The following is a 22,822-nucleotide window of genomic DNA, read 5'->3' as shown; positions in this document are numbered from 1 at the left end:
AGGACAATGAATGCACACATCTCACTCCTGATATTTTAGAAGAACCACGTCATTCTGATTCTAGAGCACCAAAAGAAAGGACAAGGTATTGTTCCCATTACATGTAGGAAGAGTAAAATGATGATCAAAGTTTCAACTATGTATGAATGTAGGTATCAAGAATAAAATAGAAAGTGAGGAGGTATGTAAGACATTTTCTTGAACAGATTTTCAGCAATGATGTTGTTCTTCAGACTTAATGAAGATGATTGCAGTTTGAATTGGCAGCAACATAGGAGTGGATTGTGTGGCCTCCTGGTCTACTAGATTTTAGAATTATGGATTATATGCTGTAGACATACTGAGTGACTTACCTATATAAAACCTTCAGGTTCATGTATATACCTTTCAATGAGGACACATTTTCCCTATGTTAAGGAGGACCAGGCCTCTAGCACTTGAATCTCTTGTAGACTTAGATATACTGCCATCTGGAGGACCAGCCTCCAGAAGCACAGGGCCTCGACAGGAATATCCAGAATTGGTGAGGCTAAACTTTTCTATCTGATGAGGGTTAGGAAAAAAGGCATATACAAACTCTCCTAATAGTTTCCTTCTTTATTCTTTCTCTTCTTTGTTCTCTATTTTCTCTCTCTCCTCTCATGTTGTTTTATAGTTTTTATACTCCAACAAAATCTTCCAGGCAGTACAAGAGTCAAAACAGTTGTATTCCATTTTTCAAGTGAATAATTATAGGTAAAAACATGTTTTTCATCTCTCTCAGGTGATTAAACATTTTATATGCTACAGGTAAAAAACAAATTATCCCAAGAAATTTGCTATAGATTAACCATGCAACAAACAAAGTGCTTTTGCCAGGTCTTTTACTGGAAGGCTACATCCTGCAGTTAAAAACAAAGGGCCAATTTGTAGCTGGAGACTGTTCTTTTCTTCCTAGCCATCCAGACCCAAATAATCACACAGAAATTATATTAATCACAACACTGTTTGACCTATTAGCTCAGGCTTCCTACTAGCTAATGCTTACACGTTAAATCAACCCATTTCTATTAATCTGTGTTTTACCATGAGGCTGTGTAGATAGATAAGTAGCTCTCTCCTCACTGAGAATAGAAAGTTGAGAGATGAGACACAGTGAAAAAATCCTGAACCGTCTCTCTTAATAATGAGATGGAAGGTGAGTGTCAGCAACCTAACTAACTATGAAGGAATCATCGAGTTTTTCACATTCCCTTTTGGATGAAGAAAAGGCGACAGACATTTGCAGGAAGATGCTAGGAATTCCCAAGTCACTATACATGTAAGTCAAGGGCAGCCATCAAGGTCTACAGTCCATGTCCTTTTTAGAGATGACAGTGTTTCACTGTCATTCTATTTATGCCATATAGTGACTCCTGTTGAATTGGGAGTGAATTTGGGAGTTACAGGCACTTGGCATATAACCCTGGTGGCTCGATTTCCCCTCCTGTGTCCCCGCACTACCGACTTCAGTGAAGATATTTGTTTGCTTTTCTAGCTTCCAGCCATGGCTTGGTTCCAGGTGATGCTGTTTCTCTTTGCTTTGCTACTGCAATCATTGCCCACAGAAGGAAAGGTAAGTTAAGGTGGGAACATCCTCTCAGAGTACACGTCAACTTTGGAAAAGGGCAGGCCACTTTGAGAGCAGAAGAATGCAGAGTGTCTGATAGGTGGCAAAGTGCCCATGGGTGTCATGGAGCACTTCACTAGAAGGCAGAAAGAGGGGGCTACGTCTTCTGTTCCATCTCTCATGGCTGTGGTGGCCTGCAGTCACATGTGCCCTTGGGATACTTGAAAAGCCAAAGTATATTCCAAGGAGAAGGTTCACAGGAGTGAACAACATAGCACAAGTCCAACCACAACAGACTTCACTAGTATTCTATGGTCAATAAACAGATAATATATTTCATATAATTGGTTAAATAATAGTAAAGCTCATAGCACTGTTGTTAAGAATTACCAGACTTGCCAGCTGAACACAGTAGAAGTGTATTCTCTACAACTGTCGGGGCTAGAAGTCTGAAATTGACGTCTCTCTGGTGGACTTAGGAAGGAACTGATTCTTTCCTTTCTCTTATAGTGACTTCTGCCAATTGTTGTTGCCCTTTGACAGATGGCTATGTCACTCCAACCTCTTCCTTCTTGTTCATATAATTTCCTCTGTGTTTCTCAGGAAATCACTGGGCCTGATATTCAGGTTCCACTTGGGTACTTTAGAATAATAATTGTGTCAGGATCTTGAATTGATTACTTCTGTAAAGACATTTTCTTCCCAGATAAGACCATATTTATAGATCTCTTGAATGTGTTATGTGTTATCTTTAGGGGGCAATTACTCAATTTATCACAAATAAATATATCGATATTGCTGAAATTCACTTTCACACTTTAATAGATCATCTCCAATTAAAATCACATGTCAGCCGGGCGGTGGTGGCGCACGCCTTTAATCCCAGCACTCGGGAGGCAGAGGCAGAGGCAGGTGGATCTCTGTGAGTTTGAGACCAGCCTGGTCTACAAGAGATAGTTTCAGGATAGGCTCCAAAACCACAGAGAAACCCTGTCTCGAAAAACCAAAAAAAAAATAAAAAAATAAAATCACATGTCATTCACAACTCATATTTTAAAGAGACAGCATGTTATATGGATTTAAAGAGCTAATTAATTATGGGTCTTCTACTCCAAGGATTTTCTATGTTCTTTGTTTCTTTCCATTTCTATGTGATCGCTCAGAAATAAAATTTACATTTTCTTTTCCTGTTTCAGTATATTTATCTCTTTATTGTTTACAAATAACTGGACTCGTTTCTAAAATCTTTTTGTGTTTATCAGTGATCTTGGTATTAGCACATAGAATATTGCTACTGTGCGGAATCTAGAATTCAGACCCCCTATTTCACACATGATTTTATGCTTTAATGATCCAAGAACAAGGCCAGCCAACCTTGTCAGTGTGTGTAAGGCTCTCAGATGGAGTTCTCCTTCTGACCTGGAAGCCTGAGAATGTGAGATACTATCAACATTGTTGTCTCTTTTCATACTGTTCTATGACTTTTAGAACTCAACACTAGCTAGAAATTAAGACCTTGATAGTTGTTCAGCTCCTATTTGGCATTCATAATTGTAACCAGTCTGAGAATCACATTTGTTTTTCCCAAATAGTTTATATTTATTGGACATTTTTATATGACAGATACCGTGCTAGGTCCCTACAATATTCTTTTTCTTTTTTCACTTTTTAAAAGGAACTCTATTTATTAAGCTGTATATTTTTCTCCACTTGCCTTCTTTTCTCTCCCCTCCCCTTCATCTTTCTCCCATGGTCCCCATGCTCCAAATTTACTCAGGAGATCTTGTCTTTTTCTACTTTCCATGTAGATTAGATCCATGTATGTCTCTCTTAGGGTCCTCATTGTTGTCTAGGTTCTCTGGGATTGTGAATTGTAGCCTGGTTTTTCTTTGCTTTATGTCTAAGAGCCACTTGTGAGTGAGTACATGTTATTTGTCTTTCTGGATTACCTCACTCAATATAATATTTTCTAGATCCATTCGTTTGCCCGCAAATTTCAAGATGTCATTATAATAGCCAAATTCTTAGACTGGAGAAAGTTTGCTTCTTATTTCCAAAGACTTTTTAATAACAGTTTTCCATCTTTTCTTCCTTAAATGATTTTCCCTCGGACCCTCACCATTTTATTACTTCCTGGTTCAACTCCTGGCCTTCGTTCCTAAAAGTCATTATCCAGTGAGATGTCATTGGGTTTTGGCACCACGAATTGCTTACTGATAATCTCTCTCAGCATGACTTTCTATGTTTCTCTCCTGTCAGATGAAAACTGTACATCTTTTAAAATCCCAACCGAGAATCATCTTTTGTGAACTGTTTGTTATCCTTAATAAATTGATCTCTCTTCATATAGACTTCACCTATCAGATTTGAAGAAGTCATATTTTTTATGCCTTATGAACTCTTAAGGATAGATTATGATTTTTGGTAATTTTAGACTTGATACATATCTTACTTTCTGACCTTTCCAATAAAACTCTATTGAAACTCATATAAAAATAATCATAGCTATACATAGAAATTTCAAGACAAAACATAATGGAATAACAGTCAGAAAGTATTTCTTACCCTAAGAAACCAATTTTTTAATGCATTTTAAACACGTTTTTAATTGATTTTAATGAGCTATACATTTTCTCTTCTTTCCTCCATTCGTCTCCCCCTCCCCTTCAACCCTCTCCCATGCTCCCATGCTCCCAATTTACTCAAGAGAGCATGTTTTTTTCCACTTCCCATGTAGATTAAATCCATGTATCTCACTCTTGTGAATTGTAGGCTGGTTTTCTTTGCGTTATGACTAAAAGCCACTTATAAGTGAGTACATATGATACTTGTCTTTCTGAGTCTGGGTTACCTCACTCAATATGTGATGTTTTCTAGATCCATCTATTTGCTTGCAAAATTCAAGATGTAATTTTTTTTTCTGTGTAGTGCCCCATTGTGTAAATGTACCACATTTTCCTTCCTTATCCATTCTTCAGTCAAGGGGCATTTAGGTTGTTTCCAGGTTCTGGCTATGACAAACAATGTTATTATGAACACAGTTGAGCACATGTCCTTGTGGTATGACTGAGCATCCTTTGGATATATACCCAAAAGTGGTTTATTGGGTCTTGAGTTAGGTTTCTTCCTAATTTTCTGAGAAATCATCATACTGATATCCAAAGGGGCTGTACCAATTTGCACTCCCACCAGCATTACAGAAGTGTTCTCTTTGTTCCTCATCCTCTCCAGCATAAGCTGTTATCAGTGTTTTTGATCTTGGCCATTCTTACAGGTGTAAGATGAAATCTCAGAGTTGTTTTGGTTTGCATTTCTCTGAAGGCTAAGGATGTTGAGCATTTCCTTAAGTGTCTTTCAGCAATTTTGTATTCCTCTGTTGAGAGTTCTTTGTTTATGTCTATACCCCATTTTTTATTGGATTATTTGCTCTTTGGTGACCATTTTCTTGAATTTTGAAGATCAGTCCTCTGTCTGATGTGGAGTTGGTGAAGATTGTTTTCCCCATTCTGTAGGCTGCCATTTTGTCTTGTTGATTATGCTGTTTACTTTACAGAAGCTTTTCAGATTCAGGACGTTCCATTTATCAATTGTTTCTCTCAGAGTCTGTGCTACTGGGTAATATTTAGAAAGTGGTCTCCTGTGCCAATGCATTCAAGTGTACTTCTTACTTTCTCTTTTATGAGGTTCAGTGTGGTTGGCTTTTTGTTGAGGTGCTTGATCCATTTGGACTTGAGTTTTGTGCATGGTGATAGATATGGAACTATTTTCAATCTTCTACATGTTGATATCCTGTTATGCCAGCACCATTTGTTAAATATGTTTTATTTTTTCCATTGTATATTTTTTTGCTTCTTTATCACAAATCAGATGTTTGTAGGTTTGTGAATTAATATCTGGGCCTTCGATCTGGTTCTATTTGTCCTCCTGTCTAGAAACCAATATTTTCATGTTTTGAAGTTAATTTAAGTCACATTTTGAGAATAACGGGAACATGGGAATGTTTGGTAATTCTGGGATTGGTCATTGCTGATGCTTGACTTTTGCACCCACTATCCAGTATGAATCTATGTTTGTGCTGCTTCTGCTAGCTCAAGGCATTATCTAATAGTCTGTGTCCTTAGGGGAACACAAAGCAGAGGTCAAAATAGACAGAGAGTAGAAAATAGCCAATGCTGTGTAATCAGAAGCATGAGGATAGAAACTTGAGAGTCTTGAGGGAGTTCGGTATTATGAAGAACAGTCAAGTAACTTATTCCAAAGTGTCAGAAAACCTACTATGAACAGCGCGTCTAATAAGCATACTTCAGAATCTTGCTCACACCCTTGGAACACTGCACCCTTGTATAAATTTAAGCTTAGAACTTGTCTAACAACCAAAAGTCCCATTCTGCTCTGAGATTTAACTGCCATGTGCATATGATCATGAAGAAAAGCTGAAAATATGAACACTGGACCAATCACATTTCACTAGTAAACTAAATAAAGTAAGAAACATTCCATTCAATAGATGAATTTGCTGCCCTCTAATTGTGTGGGAAACATTTGAAAATATTTAAGAAGTATGTATTGAACAGTCTTGGAAAATGTGCTGCCTAATGGTTTTGCCCATGTGCTGGACGGGAGATAGGAATTAAGACTGAATCTGCAAGTCCTATTACCAAATGCAGATGCCACAGAGAGCAATGTTCTCTGTAGTCTATGGATCATGGGGGTTTCTCACCATATGTCACTGTGGTTTGACCAAATGCAAAAGGATAAGTCTTAGGCCTTCTGCTATGAGTGTTTGATGACAAAATGTTATCTCATTTTTAATCTAAATTTGATATGTATTATGTTTCCCCCTCTATCAACTCCTCTCGGATCCTCTCCATCTCCATATTCACCCAACTTCATGTTCTTTCTCTCTCAAACAAAACAAAACAAAAACACAACCAAAATCCAAAATGCAAAAGCAAAACAAAAAACAAATAAAAAATGTCAAAACAAGTAAAATCATAATGGCATCTGTTGGCAAACTATTCTTGGGCATAGGGCCTGCCCTGGAGCACAGTTGTACTCACTGTGGAAGTTTTGAGTACAACTGGACCCCATAATCTTGTAGGATATGGCACTGTTAGGAGACATAACTTTGTTGAAGTAGTTGTGACCTTGTTGGAGGAAGTGTGTCACTGTGATGGTGGGCTTTGAGGTTTCCTAAATTCAGGATACTGTTCAGATAGTCAGTCAACTTCCTATTGTCTGCAAGCTAAGATGTAGCCAACAGAATGCCTGTCTGCACATCATCGTATTCCCCACTATGATGATAATGGACTTAACCTTTGAAACTATAAGCCAGTCACCACAATTAAATGTTTTCTTCATAAGAGTTGCCAAGGTCATGGTGTCTCTTCATAGCAATACCAAAAACCTTAGCTAAGACACTGATACTCCATTGGAGAAGAATGATTTTTTTCTTTGTCAGCAGATAGCTACTCAGTTAGGGGTGGGACTCCATGTCAAGTTTCAGTTCTCAAGCCTGGGATTTTTGTTTGGTGAACCTCTGCAGATCTTTTGTGTATTGCCACAGTCTCTGTGAGTCCATATGTGTATTGGTCTTGTGTTTGGAAAACACTTTTTCCTTGGAGTCACCATCACTTTTGCCTTTAGCAACATTAAGTTCCCTCTTCTGCATAGATCCCTGAACCTTGGTGGTGGTGGTGGTGGTGGTATGTGTGGTGAGGGCGATTTTGTTTCGGTCATCTCACTTAGGACTGTGTGTTCCAAAGTCTGTCACTCTCTGCACATTGTCCTATTGTAGGTCTACTGAAAGTTCTCCTCTACTGAAAGAAGAGGCTTCTCTGATGAGGCCTGAATGATGCACTGATCTATGGTATAGCGATATGTTATTATTTTATTGTTATGTTCCTGTACCAAAATAATAGTAGGTTTTCCCTTAGATCACATGGCCCATGTAGTCTCAGGTTCCTTGCCACTTTATCGTTGTCAGAACTTGGTTCCAGCTCATGGAATAGGCCCTAAATTCCATCAAAAAGTGGTGTGTTCCTTTCCTAATATTGATGTCCTATTGCACCAGTCTAACGTTGCAGGCACCGTTGTAAGTCTCATGGTTTGTATCTGGCCAATATGATCAATATTTATCGATCAACCTTTATTCTCTGGTCATGTTCAGAGTACCTCCCTGAACCATCTCTTATAGGACTGCATTAACACACACATACACACCCACACCAATGAAAGCTGAAATAAAATATGAAAATATCATTTGTGACCTCAGAGGAGATTTTGTCTAGGAATGAATTACTCATCATTTCCAAGTCTTCTGTCTACTTATTCCTATTAAAATTGTTGACGCAGATGTATTGGCATTGCTGAACAACTAATACTTTTCTATTTGGGTGATGTTATGTGATAATAATTTTAAGTGATTATTTTTTGTTGTTGTCGAAGTAATTTTGTCACTGTTTGTCATCTACAAAAACGTTAAATGTTATTTTCCTTCAGGATCCTGCTTTTGCTGCACTGATAACCAGCCAGGTGCAAGTTCAAAGGGACATTGTGAATAAGCACAATGAACTGAGGAGAGCAGTTAACCCCACAGCCAGCAACATGCTAAAAATGGTAAGAGACTGTGGTGGAAATGAGGTGAGTCAGCTGTTGGGGAGGAACAGCTGGAGATGACTTAACATTATGGTTTAAAATATTCCTTACTTCTGTAAGGACCAGGCTTCAGCAACTCAGGAACTGGGGGCCGGGAACAACAGAGTCAGCACACTCAATTTGATTTTTCTCTCTGAGGGGGTAAAACTTACCTGTGGCCAGCGAGAAAGGGAATAACACACACACATGCGCAAACACACACACACACATGTGCAAACACACACACACACAGACACACACACACACCTTTAGGATTTCTCTATTATCTCCCTCTCATCTTTTTATTTCTTTTATTACTTCTATCCAGAAATATCCCTTCTGTGTATTTATTTTTTCCCTTACAGATTAAAAAACCCAACAGATTCATTAAAACAATATAAAAATTACTGTGTAGTTACATTTATTTATTTATTTTTAAAAGGAAAACAAACTATCTTTTTTTTTTTTCATTTTACATACCAATCCCAGTTCTCATTACCTCCCCACTTCCCATTCCCTCCACTTTCCCTCCACCCCACCCCCTATCCATTCCTCAGAGAGGGCATATTGCTTTGGGGAAGGTCCAAGACCCACCCTTCTATATCTCAGAAGGTAATATAAAAAATCTCAAAAGAATAACAAATATAAACTTTAATATATGAAGGGGAATCAGTCAGTATTACCTTAAATTTTCAGGGTGCACACCCACACATCGACAGTTTTTTTTTTATATCAGGAAGTTGATGCAGAAATGGGTACAAGGAATTGATCTCCCCTTGATCACCAACCCATCCCAGCAAGAAAAGCATGTGAGCTAATAAAAACATGGCTATAGCCAGGCAGTGGTGGCGCACGCCTTTAATCCCAGCACTTGGGAGGCAGAGGCAGGCGGATCTCTGGGAGGTCGAGGCCAGCCTGGTCTACAAGAGCTAGTTTTGGGACAGGCACCAAAACTACAGAGAAACCCTGTTTCGAAAAACCAAAAAACCCAGAAAAAACATGGCTATATTTGTTCTTGTTTCTTGACCTCAAAGAGTCCCTCAATCAACTGCCTTCCTAAACTTTTAAACTGTTCCATAAGATTTTCTAACCTAAAGCCTTTAACAAAGACATCTTAACTTAACCTTGGTCGTTATGTAAAGCTTTGTTTCAGCTATGATACACACTGAAACCTATGAACACATCTCCCAAGATTGAAACTAAGAGAACTTAAGCTAGCCTTGTCCAGGAAACAATTGTTTTTCTTAATCATTAACCTAAGCTACACTCTATGCGACTCCTCAAGAGAAATTCCTAAGTTCTAGCTGGTGACACTTCCTTGTTCTTAATGTCTATCCTTTGCAGAGCCTGCTTTGTCAAGGGTGGTGGCAACACCATATCCTGTCTTTACCTATATTAGTTTTTCCACTAAACTAACCCCTATCACAATCCCTTACTGTGTTTGTTAAAACCCTTAATCATCAAAATTCTATCTAAACTAACATTATTATTGTATAAATCATTGTTTCAGTTAAACAGCACGGCTTAGGTGGAAATCATCCTCATAATAATCCACAGGTAAAAATGCCCAGCAGAACAGGATATTTTTGTGAGATAATCACACAACATTAAAAGCAGTGGAATTCTCCCCACACCTGTTGACACCAGCCTGATACCAGAGAAAAATGTCAGCAGCAAATATGCCAAGACAGCAATAGCAAGAGACTATTCTGGATCTGAAACCCTTGGGGCTTATTTGAGATTCAGCCATCAGTTCTCTGTGTCTGATCTCCTGAAGCTCAGTTGCCACCTGCTGCACCTCTGACATTGCTGCCTAGAGTTCCTGTTTTGATTTTGCTATTTTACTAATTTATTTATTTATTCATTTTTATGTGAGAAAGAGTCCATTGTTCTCATTTTCAACATGGCTAAAAGACATTTCAGGTTTTTTATCTAATAAGTTAGGCAGATTTAGAAACCAACCCTTTGAGAATCCTGTGTGAAACATTTTGTTCGTTGTCTTTCCTTGGCACGCATCAAAACATTTTCTGTCTTTCAGGGTCTTACTTCTTGAGAGAAATTTTTTTTATGTGTTTCTGTGTGTGAGGGTGGCCATGCACAGGCATTAGATCCCCACTAGAAGTTGGTTTATGGACAGCGATGGGAACCAAACACAGGACTTCTGCAAATGAGCAGTAGGTTCTCTCAGTCACAGAGTCATCTCTCCATTCTCAACACTACACTCTTCTTAATATACAGTACTTTCCAGCACACAATACTAATATCCCTTTATCTCATCCAAGCCCATCTCTTCCACATGAAAGGAATAGGCATCAAAGAACTTTGGAATAACTCAGAACACCTTATAATATTAAAATATCATTAGAGTGCTTCACATGTATCAGTATTTAGCATCATTCACAAACATCATAGATGTGGCTTTATTGTTGAGTATTTTGCCCTTTTACACAACCTTGATGGACTTCTCTTCCTGTGGAAACAAAATTAAAACAGGCAAAAGAGACATTTTAATAACAGTGATAATTAGAAAACTCTTCCAATGAAATTTTAAAGTTTTGCTAACCAATCAAATTATATGCTTTCGTTATGATTGGATCATTAAATGTAGTTTTCTTTTTCTTTGGATATTTAGGAATGGAGCGCAGAAACAACCGGAAATGCTCAGAAGTGGGCTAATAAGTGTAATTTAGAGCACAGTAATCCAGAAGCCCGAAAAACCAGTATGTACTTTTATATATATGACTGCTTCATAAATGAATAAATTCAACAATATCAGGTATTTCTAGGATATTACATTAATAATTTGCACATAAATGGCATTAGTGCTATCTTTCCAAGCCATTTATGATTTAAATATAATTAAAATGTGGTTCATGTTTGTTTATATTATGCAAATGTTTCATGTGATTATCATTTGTTCTCTCTGAGCTCAGAAGCACAGCAGAGCATGTGGCATCCTGTAGTAATACGAGCGGCGGGGCTGCGTCCCCAGCACCCCGGCCGCCCACATGGCTAGCTTATGCCCCGAAATAATTACATGGAAACTGTATTCTTTTAAACACTGCTTGGCCCATTAGTTTCAGTTTCTTATTGGCTAGCTCTTACCTATCGATCTAACCCATTTCTAATAATCTGTGTAGCTCCATGAGCTGGCTTACCAGCAAAGATCTTAACCTGCATCTGTCTGGAGTGGGAGAATCATGGTGACTCCTTGACTCAGCTTCTTTCTCCCAGCATTCTGTTATGTTTACTCCTCCCACCTATGTTTTAACCTATGAGGCCAAGCAGTTTCTTTATTACTTAACCAATGAAATTAACACAAAACAGAAGACTCTTCCCCCATCAGCATCTTTTATTGCAAAAATTCTCAAATTAGAAAAACAACATTAGGGAGAAAAAGACAGGCCAGCGAACACACTGAAGTCAGGTCACACTAGATGTTTTTCTTGAAGCCTTATCAAATCTCATCACCTGCCCCCACATTTTGATAATGCACAGCTGTTCAGTATTCTGATATCTATTTTTTTTTTTTTTTGGTTTTTCGAGACAGGGTTTCTTTGTAGTTTTGGAGCCTGTCCTGGAACTAGCTTTTGTAGACCAGGCTGGTCTTGAACTCACAGAGATCCGCCTGCCTCTGCCTCCCAAGTGCTGGGATTAAAGGCATGCGCCACCACCACCCGGCTCTGATATCTATTTTTATGATATACACCTGATTGTGTTCAGTTGTTCATTAATTTTGCTGCAAAATACTTGATGTTTTGAAATCAAAATCAAAAGTCACGGAGGCTGAATATTTTAAGAAAACATGCAATTGTTGACCCCTTCTCTTTCCTAGGCCTGCATCACAATGCTGAGAGCACATGACACATACACACATAAAGAATTTAGTGCCGAGTTAGCTGCAGTTTTGACAGTGCAAATGGAGAAGAATGGAACATTCTCCATTTAACAGAATGGAGCATTCACAGCCGCCTCAAACATTTGCATACTTAGGCCAGCTTAACTGTCTGAGATGACTGTCTTCTCATATGATTAATATATTATTAATCTATTAATTAGTCAATTAATCTAATAAGCAGTCACCATGCTCCCACCTCAACCAACAATTACCCAGCATAGGCACGATGGCTGAAGTACAGCATTTTGCATTTGTTTTGCCGTTGAATGTTTTAATGTTTTCCTCATAAATATTTTCCTTCCCAGGTACCAGATGTGGTGAAAATCTCTATATGTCAAGTGACCCTACTCCTTGGTCAACCTTAATTCAAAGCTGGTATGACGAAAATGAATATTTTACTTACGGTGTAGGAGCACAACCCAATGCAGCTGTTGGACATTATACTCAGGTGAGCAGATGGATGGAGATGCCATAGTAATAAACACTGCAAAGCAATGACGAAAGCTTTGCCAGCAGATGACCCATTCCTACGTTCAATTGAGGAGACAGGCTGAGTGGGTATTATATAGTTCTGTCATTTGATTGATTCCTTAAGATATATTAATTTATGCCCAGGGTCTGGAGAATTAATGATAGGAAAGCATGCAGTATAACCTTTCATTACAAATGGATAAAATAGTGATCCCACATAACATGCTTAGTTTTAAAAGGTATTAAAAATAAAATTTTATTACTGTGATACTCAAAATAAAAATTTTATATGGTAAATGTTAATGACTATTATAGCCACATATTTATATTCTATATAGGGCAATATTTATTTTGAATATTTTACCACCTTTCTATTAAACATCCAAGCATTTGTCTTGTAGGTTGTTTGGTATTCATCTTACAAAGTTGGATGTGGAGTAGCTTACTGTCCCAATCAAAATACCCTAAAATATTTCTACGTTTGCCAATACTGTCCTGCGTAAGTACGCACTTCAGAATTGTGTGTAATTTTACCTGCAAACTAATATTTGAAAGTTATTATATAAAGCAAACCAGAACCAGAAATGTAACACCACCAAGTGAAGAGCAAATGTCAGGGTTTTATTGTGAAGATCTAGGCAATGTTAATTTGTCAGAGACGAGTGCAGTTCTGAATGTAAAGATCTAAGCTCTCCATCTTCACTGATGAAATGATGTCCTTTCTTTCAACTATCCTTCCTTAGGTCCCTCATTCAAGGAACCTTGCGTTGTGAATTTTTCTCAGGTTTCACGTTATCTATTTTGCTAATTTCACACTTTAGGACTTTACATTTTTAATGCTAGGGTAAATAAATTAATCAGTTGTTTTGCAAAAGGGATGAACTTGATTTCACCTTCTTTTCTATTCAAATATTTCAATTCCTTGTTACCTACAAAATAGGAAAACCTTACATCGGTCACACAAATTTTGCTATTCCACGTGTGTAGCCACAACATACTTTCTGTTGTAATTTTACTTACTCTTTGGAAGGGGTGGGGACCATGCTTCTTGTCAGATTTGTTGAGTGATGGTTACTCAGGTGAAAGAAGACTCGAGTAGGAGAGCTTAGAACTCAGAATTTGTTTCTCTGCCAATACATCTTTTAACATTGACTAGAGAAAGTTCACAGACCATGGAGATTTGTAACTAAATTTATTCCTTGATCATAAAAGCATCCCACGAGCAGATGCAAGAAACCAGATATGGAATGGATAGTGGGAGGAAGCTGGGGGATGAACCTATAGTGCTTGTGTAGAACCCTCATGGTTTGTTTCTCTAAGTGTGTGCTCAATACACCGAGACTCAATGCAAACTGACATTCTCTTCATAGTAACTATAAAATTCTCATACAGAGCAGCTTAAGTACATGCTACTAGCCATGCACAAACAGTATGAACTCACTCTCAGCCAGAAAACAAATGCTGAAACTTTATTTTCAATTTTAGAGTAACCGTGGACTAGCTCAGCTTTCCAATATTAGTAGTTTTCTATTACCACTGCCATTTATGAGATATTCTTTCTCTAGAGTGATGGGATTCCTAAACCCACACCTGGGAGTGTCTTGCCTTAGTATGATTTCATCTGTCTGGCAATCGAAGGGGACAATTCTAGATGCCAGTTACCTCCATTTCCTTACTTAGTTTGATGAATTATTGTGGTTAGAGAGACAGTGTGTCATTGTTGGTCTTGGTTGTCACCCTGACACAGCTGGGAAGGAGCTTCAAATTAGAGAATTTCCTGTATTAAATTGGCCCGGGTCCCTGTCTGTGAGGCCATTTTCTGATGGCTAATGTAAAAGGGTCTGGCCCACTGCTGGCCATGCCACATTTAGGTAGGTAGGCCTAGCCTGAAGGAAAGGTAGCTGAACTTGATCCTGGGTGTAGCCTGTAAGCAGCATTTAAATCTGCACCGTGCCTTCTTCAGCTCCTGCCTCCAGGTTCCTGCCACGACTTCCCTCAATGACAGACTATAAGCTATGAGTTAAATAAAACCCTTCCCACCCCCGCAAAGTCTCTTTTAGTCATTGTTTTATCTCAGCAACAGACAGCAACTTAGAGCAAAGGGGCTCATGTGTGAAGTGTGTTCTTAATTGTTGTTGTTGTCTGAGTTATGATGTGGAAATCAGTATTTTCAGTTTTGTTTATAAAATAATGTAAACAAAATTGAAAATCATGCATAACCATGAACATGTGTTCACTGATCCTTTGGTCTATAAAAGAGCCACTGAGAGAAAAATATTTGTATGCTTTAAATTTCAGCGGTAACAATGTGTTGACAAAGGCCACTCCTTACAAGCAAGGGGAACCGTGTGCTAGCTGTCCCGATAACTGTGAGAACGGATTATGCAGTAAGTGTGAGGGGAGCCTCTGGTGGGTCATCAGACAGTCAGTATGTTATCTATCTGGAAACGGTAAAACCAGCTAAGTGATGTATTCTTAGAAGAAGAAAACAATTTACTCAGGAGAAGCACTTAAATAAATAGTTTATACATTTTACTAACTTATATTTTATTTGTTTTATTTTTTTTTTTCGAGACAGGGTTTCTCTGTGGCTTTGGAGCCTGTCCTGGAACTAGCTCTGTAGACCAGGCTGGTCTCGAACTCACAGAGATCCGCCTGCCTCTGCCTCCCGAGTGCTGGGATTAAGAAGAATTTTACCTGCGCTACATAGTGGACCTTCTACCCTCAGTGAGACTGATGTGCAGAGACTATTATTCACCTTGCAAGTCATTCACGTATTGTTCTTTAAACTTAATATCAACAGGCCCAAAGTGATATTTAAAAAAAAAAAGCATGGTGCTGGAGAAATAGCTCCGCAATTAAGAGCATTTGCTGTTCTTGCAGAGGACCTGGGTTCCATTACCATAACTGATCTTAATGGTTCATAACTGCCCATGACTCCAGTTTCAAGATACTTGAAGTCCACTTCCAGGTACCTGAATGCAGGTGATGGACATATAGACTTGCAGGCACACATGATTCTCATAACTTAAAAAATTCAAATTCTGTATACCTGCATGAATTGAGATACTGCTTTTCCTCTTACATCCCCTAGTACTAGTCTTTGAAAAAAATGTTGATTTTTTTCATTTCTCTAGTATATTCAGAAACATACTATTTACTTTTAAAATTATCATTTTTTCCTATAATTAGATGGTAGTTTTTTGCAAAATTTAATTACAATATCTAATATGCATATACTATTGGCTTATAGAGAAAACATGGCTACAAATGAATAAATAACATAAATGCCATGTATCTTATTTTTCATTAATAGAAACAGGCATAACTATTGGGGCCCAACACTTCAGATGTTTTTTGTTTAAATTACTGTGAATGACAGAATTGAATCACTCATTGAGATTTTTACCTTTCAAATATGTTCTTTTATTTAGCATCATTCCTGACTCAATTCTATAGCTATAATTTTAAAATATTAGCATCAAAGCTACAGACTAATAAGAAAATGTGTTGAATCACTATACCTCTGCAGAATTCTACTTGCTAAACAGTTAGGAATATACCCTACTTTCAGTGAGTATAAAACAGGAAATTTTTTAAATAAAAGGAGGTGTCAGTCATGTTTTCTAAAACCTTCTGGCACCAGGATACAGAAATCGCAAATGGGAGCAAGTTCAGAAGCAGCAGGGAAACAGTTTAAATGCTGCAATGGGTATTGTTGCATTGTGAGCCAAATAAACAGGGCTCGAGTGCTGTCTTCATGCTTGCCAGGAGTAGATGGACTACACCTGCTTGGTTTCTGCTCCAGAATTAGAAGCAAAGTTATTAGAATGCTCTGTCCTTGAGATTGTAGGAGGGCTTCAAAGAGACCATACCCAATAATTGTACTTTTAAAAAGCAGCCTAAGAGAATGACACCATGTGACAGAGTTCACATAGAGGGTTCTTTTTTTAAAAATTGATTTTATTGAGCTAAACATTTTTCTCTGCTAGGGAGATTTTTATTAGGGGAAAGGGAATGTAAAAAAGTGGGAAGGGAAGGGGAGAGACTGACTTCTGAGGACCGGAGCAGCAGAAGAGAAGAGATGAAGGGAGGGAAGAGGAGGGGGAGAGGAGAGAGAGAAGGGGGAACACAGACAGGCAGAGGAGCAGAGAGGGAGGCAGATAGAGACAGAGAGAAAGAGAAAGATAGGAGGTGAGCAGGACCTTTTCAGAAGGGAATGTAGTGAATGTGTTCAGGAGGTGCTCTTAGGCTCTGTGTGGCTACAGCTGTCAGAACCCCAAATCTTAGGCTCTGTGTGGCTATAGCTGTCAGAACCCCAACGGCAGGCTAGTACAGATTTCTGAATACTAACACCCATAAATAATCAACTTTGAGGGTCTGAGGAAAGCATGGCACACTGTCATTATTTCAGCCCATTCACAAAGGGCATTTATTCCTGAAAGTGTAAAGTTAGGTTTCCAGAATGGGAGATAAGAGGAGTCTCTGTAACATCTGTCTGAGAAGATTAGCCACGAATGTGATCTGGGTACTTGAAATGACCGAGTTAGGCTAAGAAACTAATTGAGTTTATAATGCACTAAAATAGCTACATTTATCTAGTGGGTTCTGTATCCCACTCAGCAGTTATAGATATGCTTATATCTCTTTTTCTCTTTGACTGCCAGGGGATATAAGTAAGTAAACTCATTTTAGAAATATGCCATTGAATTAAAAATAAGAAAAAGTGAGTGATGGGTGAGTCAGTGGACTCAGCCAATGGGTCTTCCCTGGGTCACTTGAGACCACCACAGTGGCAATGATGCTAGTGTGTTTCTCCTTTCTACCTCTCCATGGATGTTTTAATGGGTGGGCTTTTCTGCTGCTACTTTTCTGCTTTTCAGATAATGGCAATAAGTTAACCCAAACTGTTTTCGTTGCAGCCAATAGCTGTGAGTTTGAAGATTCCCTTAGTAACTGTGAGGCCTTGAAGAAATCAGCAGGCTGTGACCATACACTGCTGGTGGAAAAGTGCAAGGCTACCTGCCTATGTGAAGACAAAATCCATTAACGTGCCCAGGCCACAGCAAGAAGGACTTCATGAAAAGGGGATGCAATGAAAAGGGGGTGCAGTTTTCAGCTGAGGCATGCCAGGGAAACCTAGAGGAGATTAGTGACAAGTTGGATCCCAAATGACAAAGCTTTTCCCTCCCTGCATTTACACAGAAATCTCTTTCATACGGCTATTTAAAAAGGTGTCATTTAGGATGACAACTTTGGATTATGACCAATGTTGGTGTTTTAAACACAGTGGATTGAGTTGTATGCAGAATTTTGAAAGTTGTATGAACACAGGTCATCATTCATCACTAGAACTTTGAAAAAAAGAGAACTATGTGTGTCCTAAAGCAACTTGCAACAAGATAGTAGACTGTAATAACGTCACCCCCAATCTACTCTACAGTGTCTCCCAGGATAAAGCCTGACATCTGAATTTGTCCTATGTCCTTTTAATTAAACACAGGTAATCATCCTTTTCAATAAAGAACTTCAGCAACTACACAGATGCAATTTTCATGTAATATTTTTTGGGTTTTTTTTTTTATTGAATTTCTCTGTGTAACAGTTTTGCCCTCTCCTGGAACTGGCTTTATAGACCGGGCTAGCCTGGAACTCACTGAGATCAACCTGCTTCTGCCTCCAAAGTTCTGGGACTAAAGGTGTGCGCCTCCACTGCCCAGCTTAATTTTTATGTGACATTTATATATTATGTCTTTTTAAAGTCAAGTGGTTGTGGAACTAAGAGTTAGAACAAGTTCTTAGAATAAATGACCTTATATTGTAAATCTAGAGGATTCTTTGCTTTTATTAAGCACATTCATTCTTGCTGTAGACCCATGAATATCAGTGGAAATCTACAGAAATAACATTTCTTCATTGTTGCTTTGAGAAATCAATAGTCTCATAAGCTGTTTTGTATCATTTCCCCTTTTAAATTTTTTAATACAGTGTCATAACAGTGTACTCACAAATGACCTGTTTTAGTTTGACTTTCTGGAAAGTCATGTATTAGTCAGGTTTCTCTGCTGGAACTGATGGAATGGATCTATATTCATTAAAAGGTGGTTTATTAGATTGGTTTATAGGTTGTCATCTAGTTAATCCAACAACGGCTGTCTCCTGACTAAGTCTAAGAATCTGGTAGTGGTTCAGTCCACAAGGCTGGGTGTCTCAGCTGTTCTTCAGTCTACATGGAATCTCTAAGAAATAGGTTCTAATATCAGTGAAGGAATCCCTCAGCTACACTCACAGATGAATTTCCCAGCATGAGAATGAGGACAAGCAGGCAAAAAGCACAAGCTTCTTTCTTTCATGTCTGCTTATGTTGACTGCCACCAGTAGGTGAGGCCTAGATTTAGGGTGGATCTTCTGAACACAATGACCCAGATTTAGTGTGAATCTTTTCTCCTCAAATGATCAAATCAAGAAAAACCCTTCACAGTTGCACTAGGCTGCTTGGGTTTCAGCTGATTCCAGATGTAGTCAGTTGATAACCAAGATTAACTATCACACGTCATATTTACAAATGTCTCCAAGCTTCTTCCATGACTCAGTGGGAGTCAGGTAGACAGGATGATTTGTCCTTTAGTTTGGTAAAGACTTTCAAGTCTATGGTAGATCTTTGCTAAGCAGGAAACACACTAGGAATTGTTCTGGAAGCTCTTGGAGATCCCTCACATCTCATACCCTTTTCTCTACATGCTTTGCTTGGGGAACTTTCAAGTCTGTATTCTTGCATCACATGTATATACACGTGTACTTCATTTTGAAGGCTGTTTGATACTGGAACACCCTTGTGTTCCAGGATAAGAAATCTCTCAAAGTGCTGCTTAGTAATTTCATTTGGGGAATTTTCAACAATTTCAACTTCACAGAACAAATTGAGTTTCTGTGTTCTCTGGTTTCAATCTTGAGTTTAAAAACATAACCTTCTGAGTTCAGGCCGTGCAGCAATGGCGTCATGGTGGGAGTTGAGGTTCTGGGAAATTGCAGAGGCCTGAAAAGAGGGAGTTGACATCCACAGCTACTCCTGAGCAGCCCAGCCTGGGCTAAGTGCTCATGCAGCGCTGGAAGGACCCGCCTGAATTCTGCTCTTACACCAGACTGGCATAGTCTGTTTTCTTGTCTGTTTTCACAGCTCAGCGCAGGAAGCATCTGATTAATGAATGATTCACCATTTAGGACCTGGTTAGAGCCTGTGGATAATCCTGTGAATTAAATTCATCTGTTTGTAGCTGACATTCGCCACCCGAAGTTTTTTCCTCTCTCGCCATTTCTGATAGCCCGTGGCTCACTGGGTGTGACTGCCAGCGCTGACCAGTGTGCTGCGGCGGAAACCAACAAGCCTGGAGCTCAAGCTCGATGACATTGATGAGTTTGAGAGCACTCGGAAGGACTTGGAGACACGCAAGAAACAGAAGGAAGATGTGGAAGGTGTAGGAACCAGTGATGGAGAAGGGGCCACTGGGCTTAGCGGTGACCCCAAAAGCCGGGAACAAATGATTAATGATCGGATTGGTTATAAACCCCAACCTAAGCCCAACAACCGCACATCTCAGTTTGGAAACTTGGAGTTTTAGAGATGAATTCTGCATGCCAGACCTCTGGAATGAAATAAAATGATGTCAGAAGTACAGAACAGATTTAGAGAATTAAGTGTGTAAAACCAAGGAGAATGTTTTCTGTCTCCTACAGAGAGGAATAATGTCTGCATGAAATTACTGCTGTTCAACTTTCCTGATAAGCTAGAAGCCAAATTCTGGCTTGTTTCTGGAAAGTTGAACTGTGGAAAATTTACCTGGCTTTTGTTTTTAAAATTAAATATATTTTTGGAAAAATACGAGACATCCCTAAAAGTAGTAGCAATGAAGTTCCCAGTTCTGAGAGGCAAACGCTGCCAGAGGTGATGTCATCCTCCTTGTCTTTACAAAAGGACCCCTAACCCGCAGTTGATCCCCGAACTTGCACTTCATCTGTTTATTCAGTATTTGGTGACTGCTGACCATCCTGCAAGCAACAGAGATTCCAGATGAGCGTGTTCATGCCTATAACCTAGCACTTGGAAGGCTGAGGTAGGAGTCTCATGAGTTGGAGGCTAGTCTGGGCAACAGAGTAAAATCTTGTCTCAGAATGTCTAAAACAAACCAAACCAAGACAAAGACTCCGACCCTCATGAAGATTGGATTCTAATGTACAAACAAAACGAAGAGTCAGATTCATTTACAGAAAGACTTTATACAGCAAGGGAAACACAGACATTTCCAACAGCACGGGCCACTCTAATTCTTCTTCCTTTGGGACGCGTCTGAAAATCTGTGCAGCAGGAACCCATCTGATCTCTGGATACTTTTGCACCATGCCCCATTTTACCATAAAATTTAGGGACAGAAGTACTGGCTGTGGAAGCCAGAACATCTGGAATCAAGTTTCAAAGAGACTCATTAGCTGGGTTTTACCCAGGCTTTTGGATAGTTCCTGAGTGATATAAATAGGAAGGTAGAGATAAAAGGGAATTGTGCAGCTTCCTCTTCCTGCTCCACACTTTTTCTGCTAGGTCCTTTGCTCAGGAACAGTTTTCTGCTTCTACACTAAGGCGACCCACCCAGTGCGGTGAGTGCCTGCCTACCGGGCAGGCCTCAAGGACCCCCAAAGGGAGCACATGCACCTTCAGCTTTTGAGGCAGGGTGTCCTGTGTTCTACTCGTCCCCGCCCTGCCCCCCAAGTTATCCCTTTTGTCCGCGGGTCATTGGACTACCAGGCGTCCATGTTTGGGTGCTGAGGAGTTCCATCTGGATGGGACGGTTCCTGCTTCTACACTGAAGAGATACACCCAGAGAGTCAGTCACAGCAAAGACTGGACCAAGACACCAGGCCTCTTCTGGCTCCATTTGAAGGAAGAGATAGGAAGGCACCAATACAAGAATTCCTCCAACAACCTGAAAGGCAACATGACATCACTAGAATCCAGGGATCCCAAAATAAGAAGAATTGTACACCCTACTCCAGAAGAATTAGAAGAAATCGACTCAAAAGTGAATTATATGAAAATAATAGAAGACCTTAAACAGGAAGTGAAAAACTGCCATAAACAATTAGAGATTACAAACAAAAAGGTAGAGGAAATGAATAAATCGCTCAAAGATACTCAAGAAAACCAAGAGAAACAAGAAAAAGCAATCAAACTGGTAAGGGAAGCAGTTCAAGACTTGAAGAATGAAATGGAAGTAATGAAAACACAAACTGAGGGAAGGATGGAAATGGAAAATCTGGGTAAACGAACAGTAACTACAGAGACAAGTACTACCAACAGATTACAAGAGATAGAAGAAAGAATGTCAGACACTGAAGACACCATAGAGAAAATAAACACACTAATCAAAGAAAACAGCAAAACCAACAAATTCTCATCACAAAACATTCAGGATATCTGGGACACAATAAAAAGACCAAACCTAAGAATAATTGGGATAGAAGAAGGAGAAGAAGTACAGCTCAATGGTCCAGAAAATATATTTAATAAAATTATAGAAGAAAACTTTCCCAACCTAAAGAAAGATATTCCTTTGAAGGTTCAAGAAGCATACAGAACACCAAATAGACTGGACCAAAAAAAAAAAATCTCCTTGCCATATAATAATCAAAACACAAAACATACAGAATAAAGAAAGAATATTAAGAGCTGCAAAGGAAAAAGGCCAAGTTATTTATAAAGGTAAACCTATCAGACTTACACCTGATTTCTCTATGGAAACAATGAAACCAGAAGGTCCTGGATAGATGTACTGCAGAAATTAAGAGACCATGGACGCAAGCCCAGATTACTATACCCAGCGAAGCTTTTGTTCACTATAAATGGAGAAAACAAAATTTTCCAGGATAAAAACAAATTTAAACAATACGTAGCCACAAATCCAGCCTTACAGAAAGTAATAGAAGGAAAATCACAAACCAAGGAGTCCAACAATGACCACAATAACTCAAACATCTAGAGACCCTTCACCAGCGCAACTCAAAGAAGGGAAACACACAAACTCTACTACTAAAAAAGTGACCGGAGTTAACAACCACTAGTCATTAATTTCACTTAATGTCAATGGACTCAACTCACCTATAAAAAGGCATAGGCTAAGAGATTGGATACGAAAACAGGATCCAACATTCTGCTGTTTACAAGAAACACATCTCAACCA

General features: G+C 38.9%; 1 protein-coding gene and 1 pseudogene across 1 annotated transcript; both read left to right on the top strand.

Moving 5' to 3' along the window:
• Positions 1-1,525: 1,525 nt before the first annotated feature.
• LOC142853731 (cysteine-rich secretory protein 2-like) lies at positions 1,526-17,643 on the top strand. The gene is made up of 7 exons (XM_075978912.1): positions 1,526-1,594; positions 8,090-8,206; positions 10,857-10,944; positions 12,428-12,570; positions 12,995-13,092; positions 14,892-14,980; positions 17,516-17,643. Exons 1-7 carry the CDS (start codon positions 1,526-1,528, stop codon positions 17,641-17,643), a joined length of 732 nt encoding a protein of 243 aa, XP_075835027.1.
• A 2,296-nt stretch (positions 17,644-19,939) lies between these two features.
• LOC142854653 (anaphase-promoting complex subunit CDC26 pseudogene) lies at positions 19,940-21,173 on the top strand (annotated as a pseudogene).
• The last annotated feature ends 1,649 nt before the right edge of the window (positions 21,174-22,822 follow it).

This window comes from Microtus pennsylvanicus, chromosome 7 (assembly GCF_037038515.1).
Source record: "Microtus pennsylvanicus isolate mMicPen1 chromosome 7, mMicPen1.hap1, whole genome shotgun sequence".
Taxonomy (NCBI): domain Eukaryota; kingdom Metazoa; phylum Chordata; class Mammalia; order Rodentia; family Cricetidae; genus Microtus; species Microtus pennsylvanicus.
This window is presented reverse-complemented; position numbering and strand designations above follow the sequence as displayed.

What these genes read in the sequence shown, in the direction of transcription:
- LOC142853731 (XM_075978912.1), top strand. Translation starts at nt 1,526, where the DNA reads ATGGCTTGGTTCCAGGTGATGCTGTTTCTCTTTGCTTTGCTACTGCAA. An exon ending in TCCAGAAGCCCGAAAAACCA is followed by an intron (nt 10,945 to 12,427) that starts GTATGTACTTTT and finishes TTTCCTTCCCAG; the next exon opens with GTACCAGATGTGGTGAAAAT. An exon ending in GTTTGCCAATACTGTCCTGC is followed by an intron (nt 13,093 to 14,891) that starts GTAAGTACGCAC and finishes TTTAAATTTCAG; the next exon opens with CGGTAACAATGTGTTGACAA.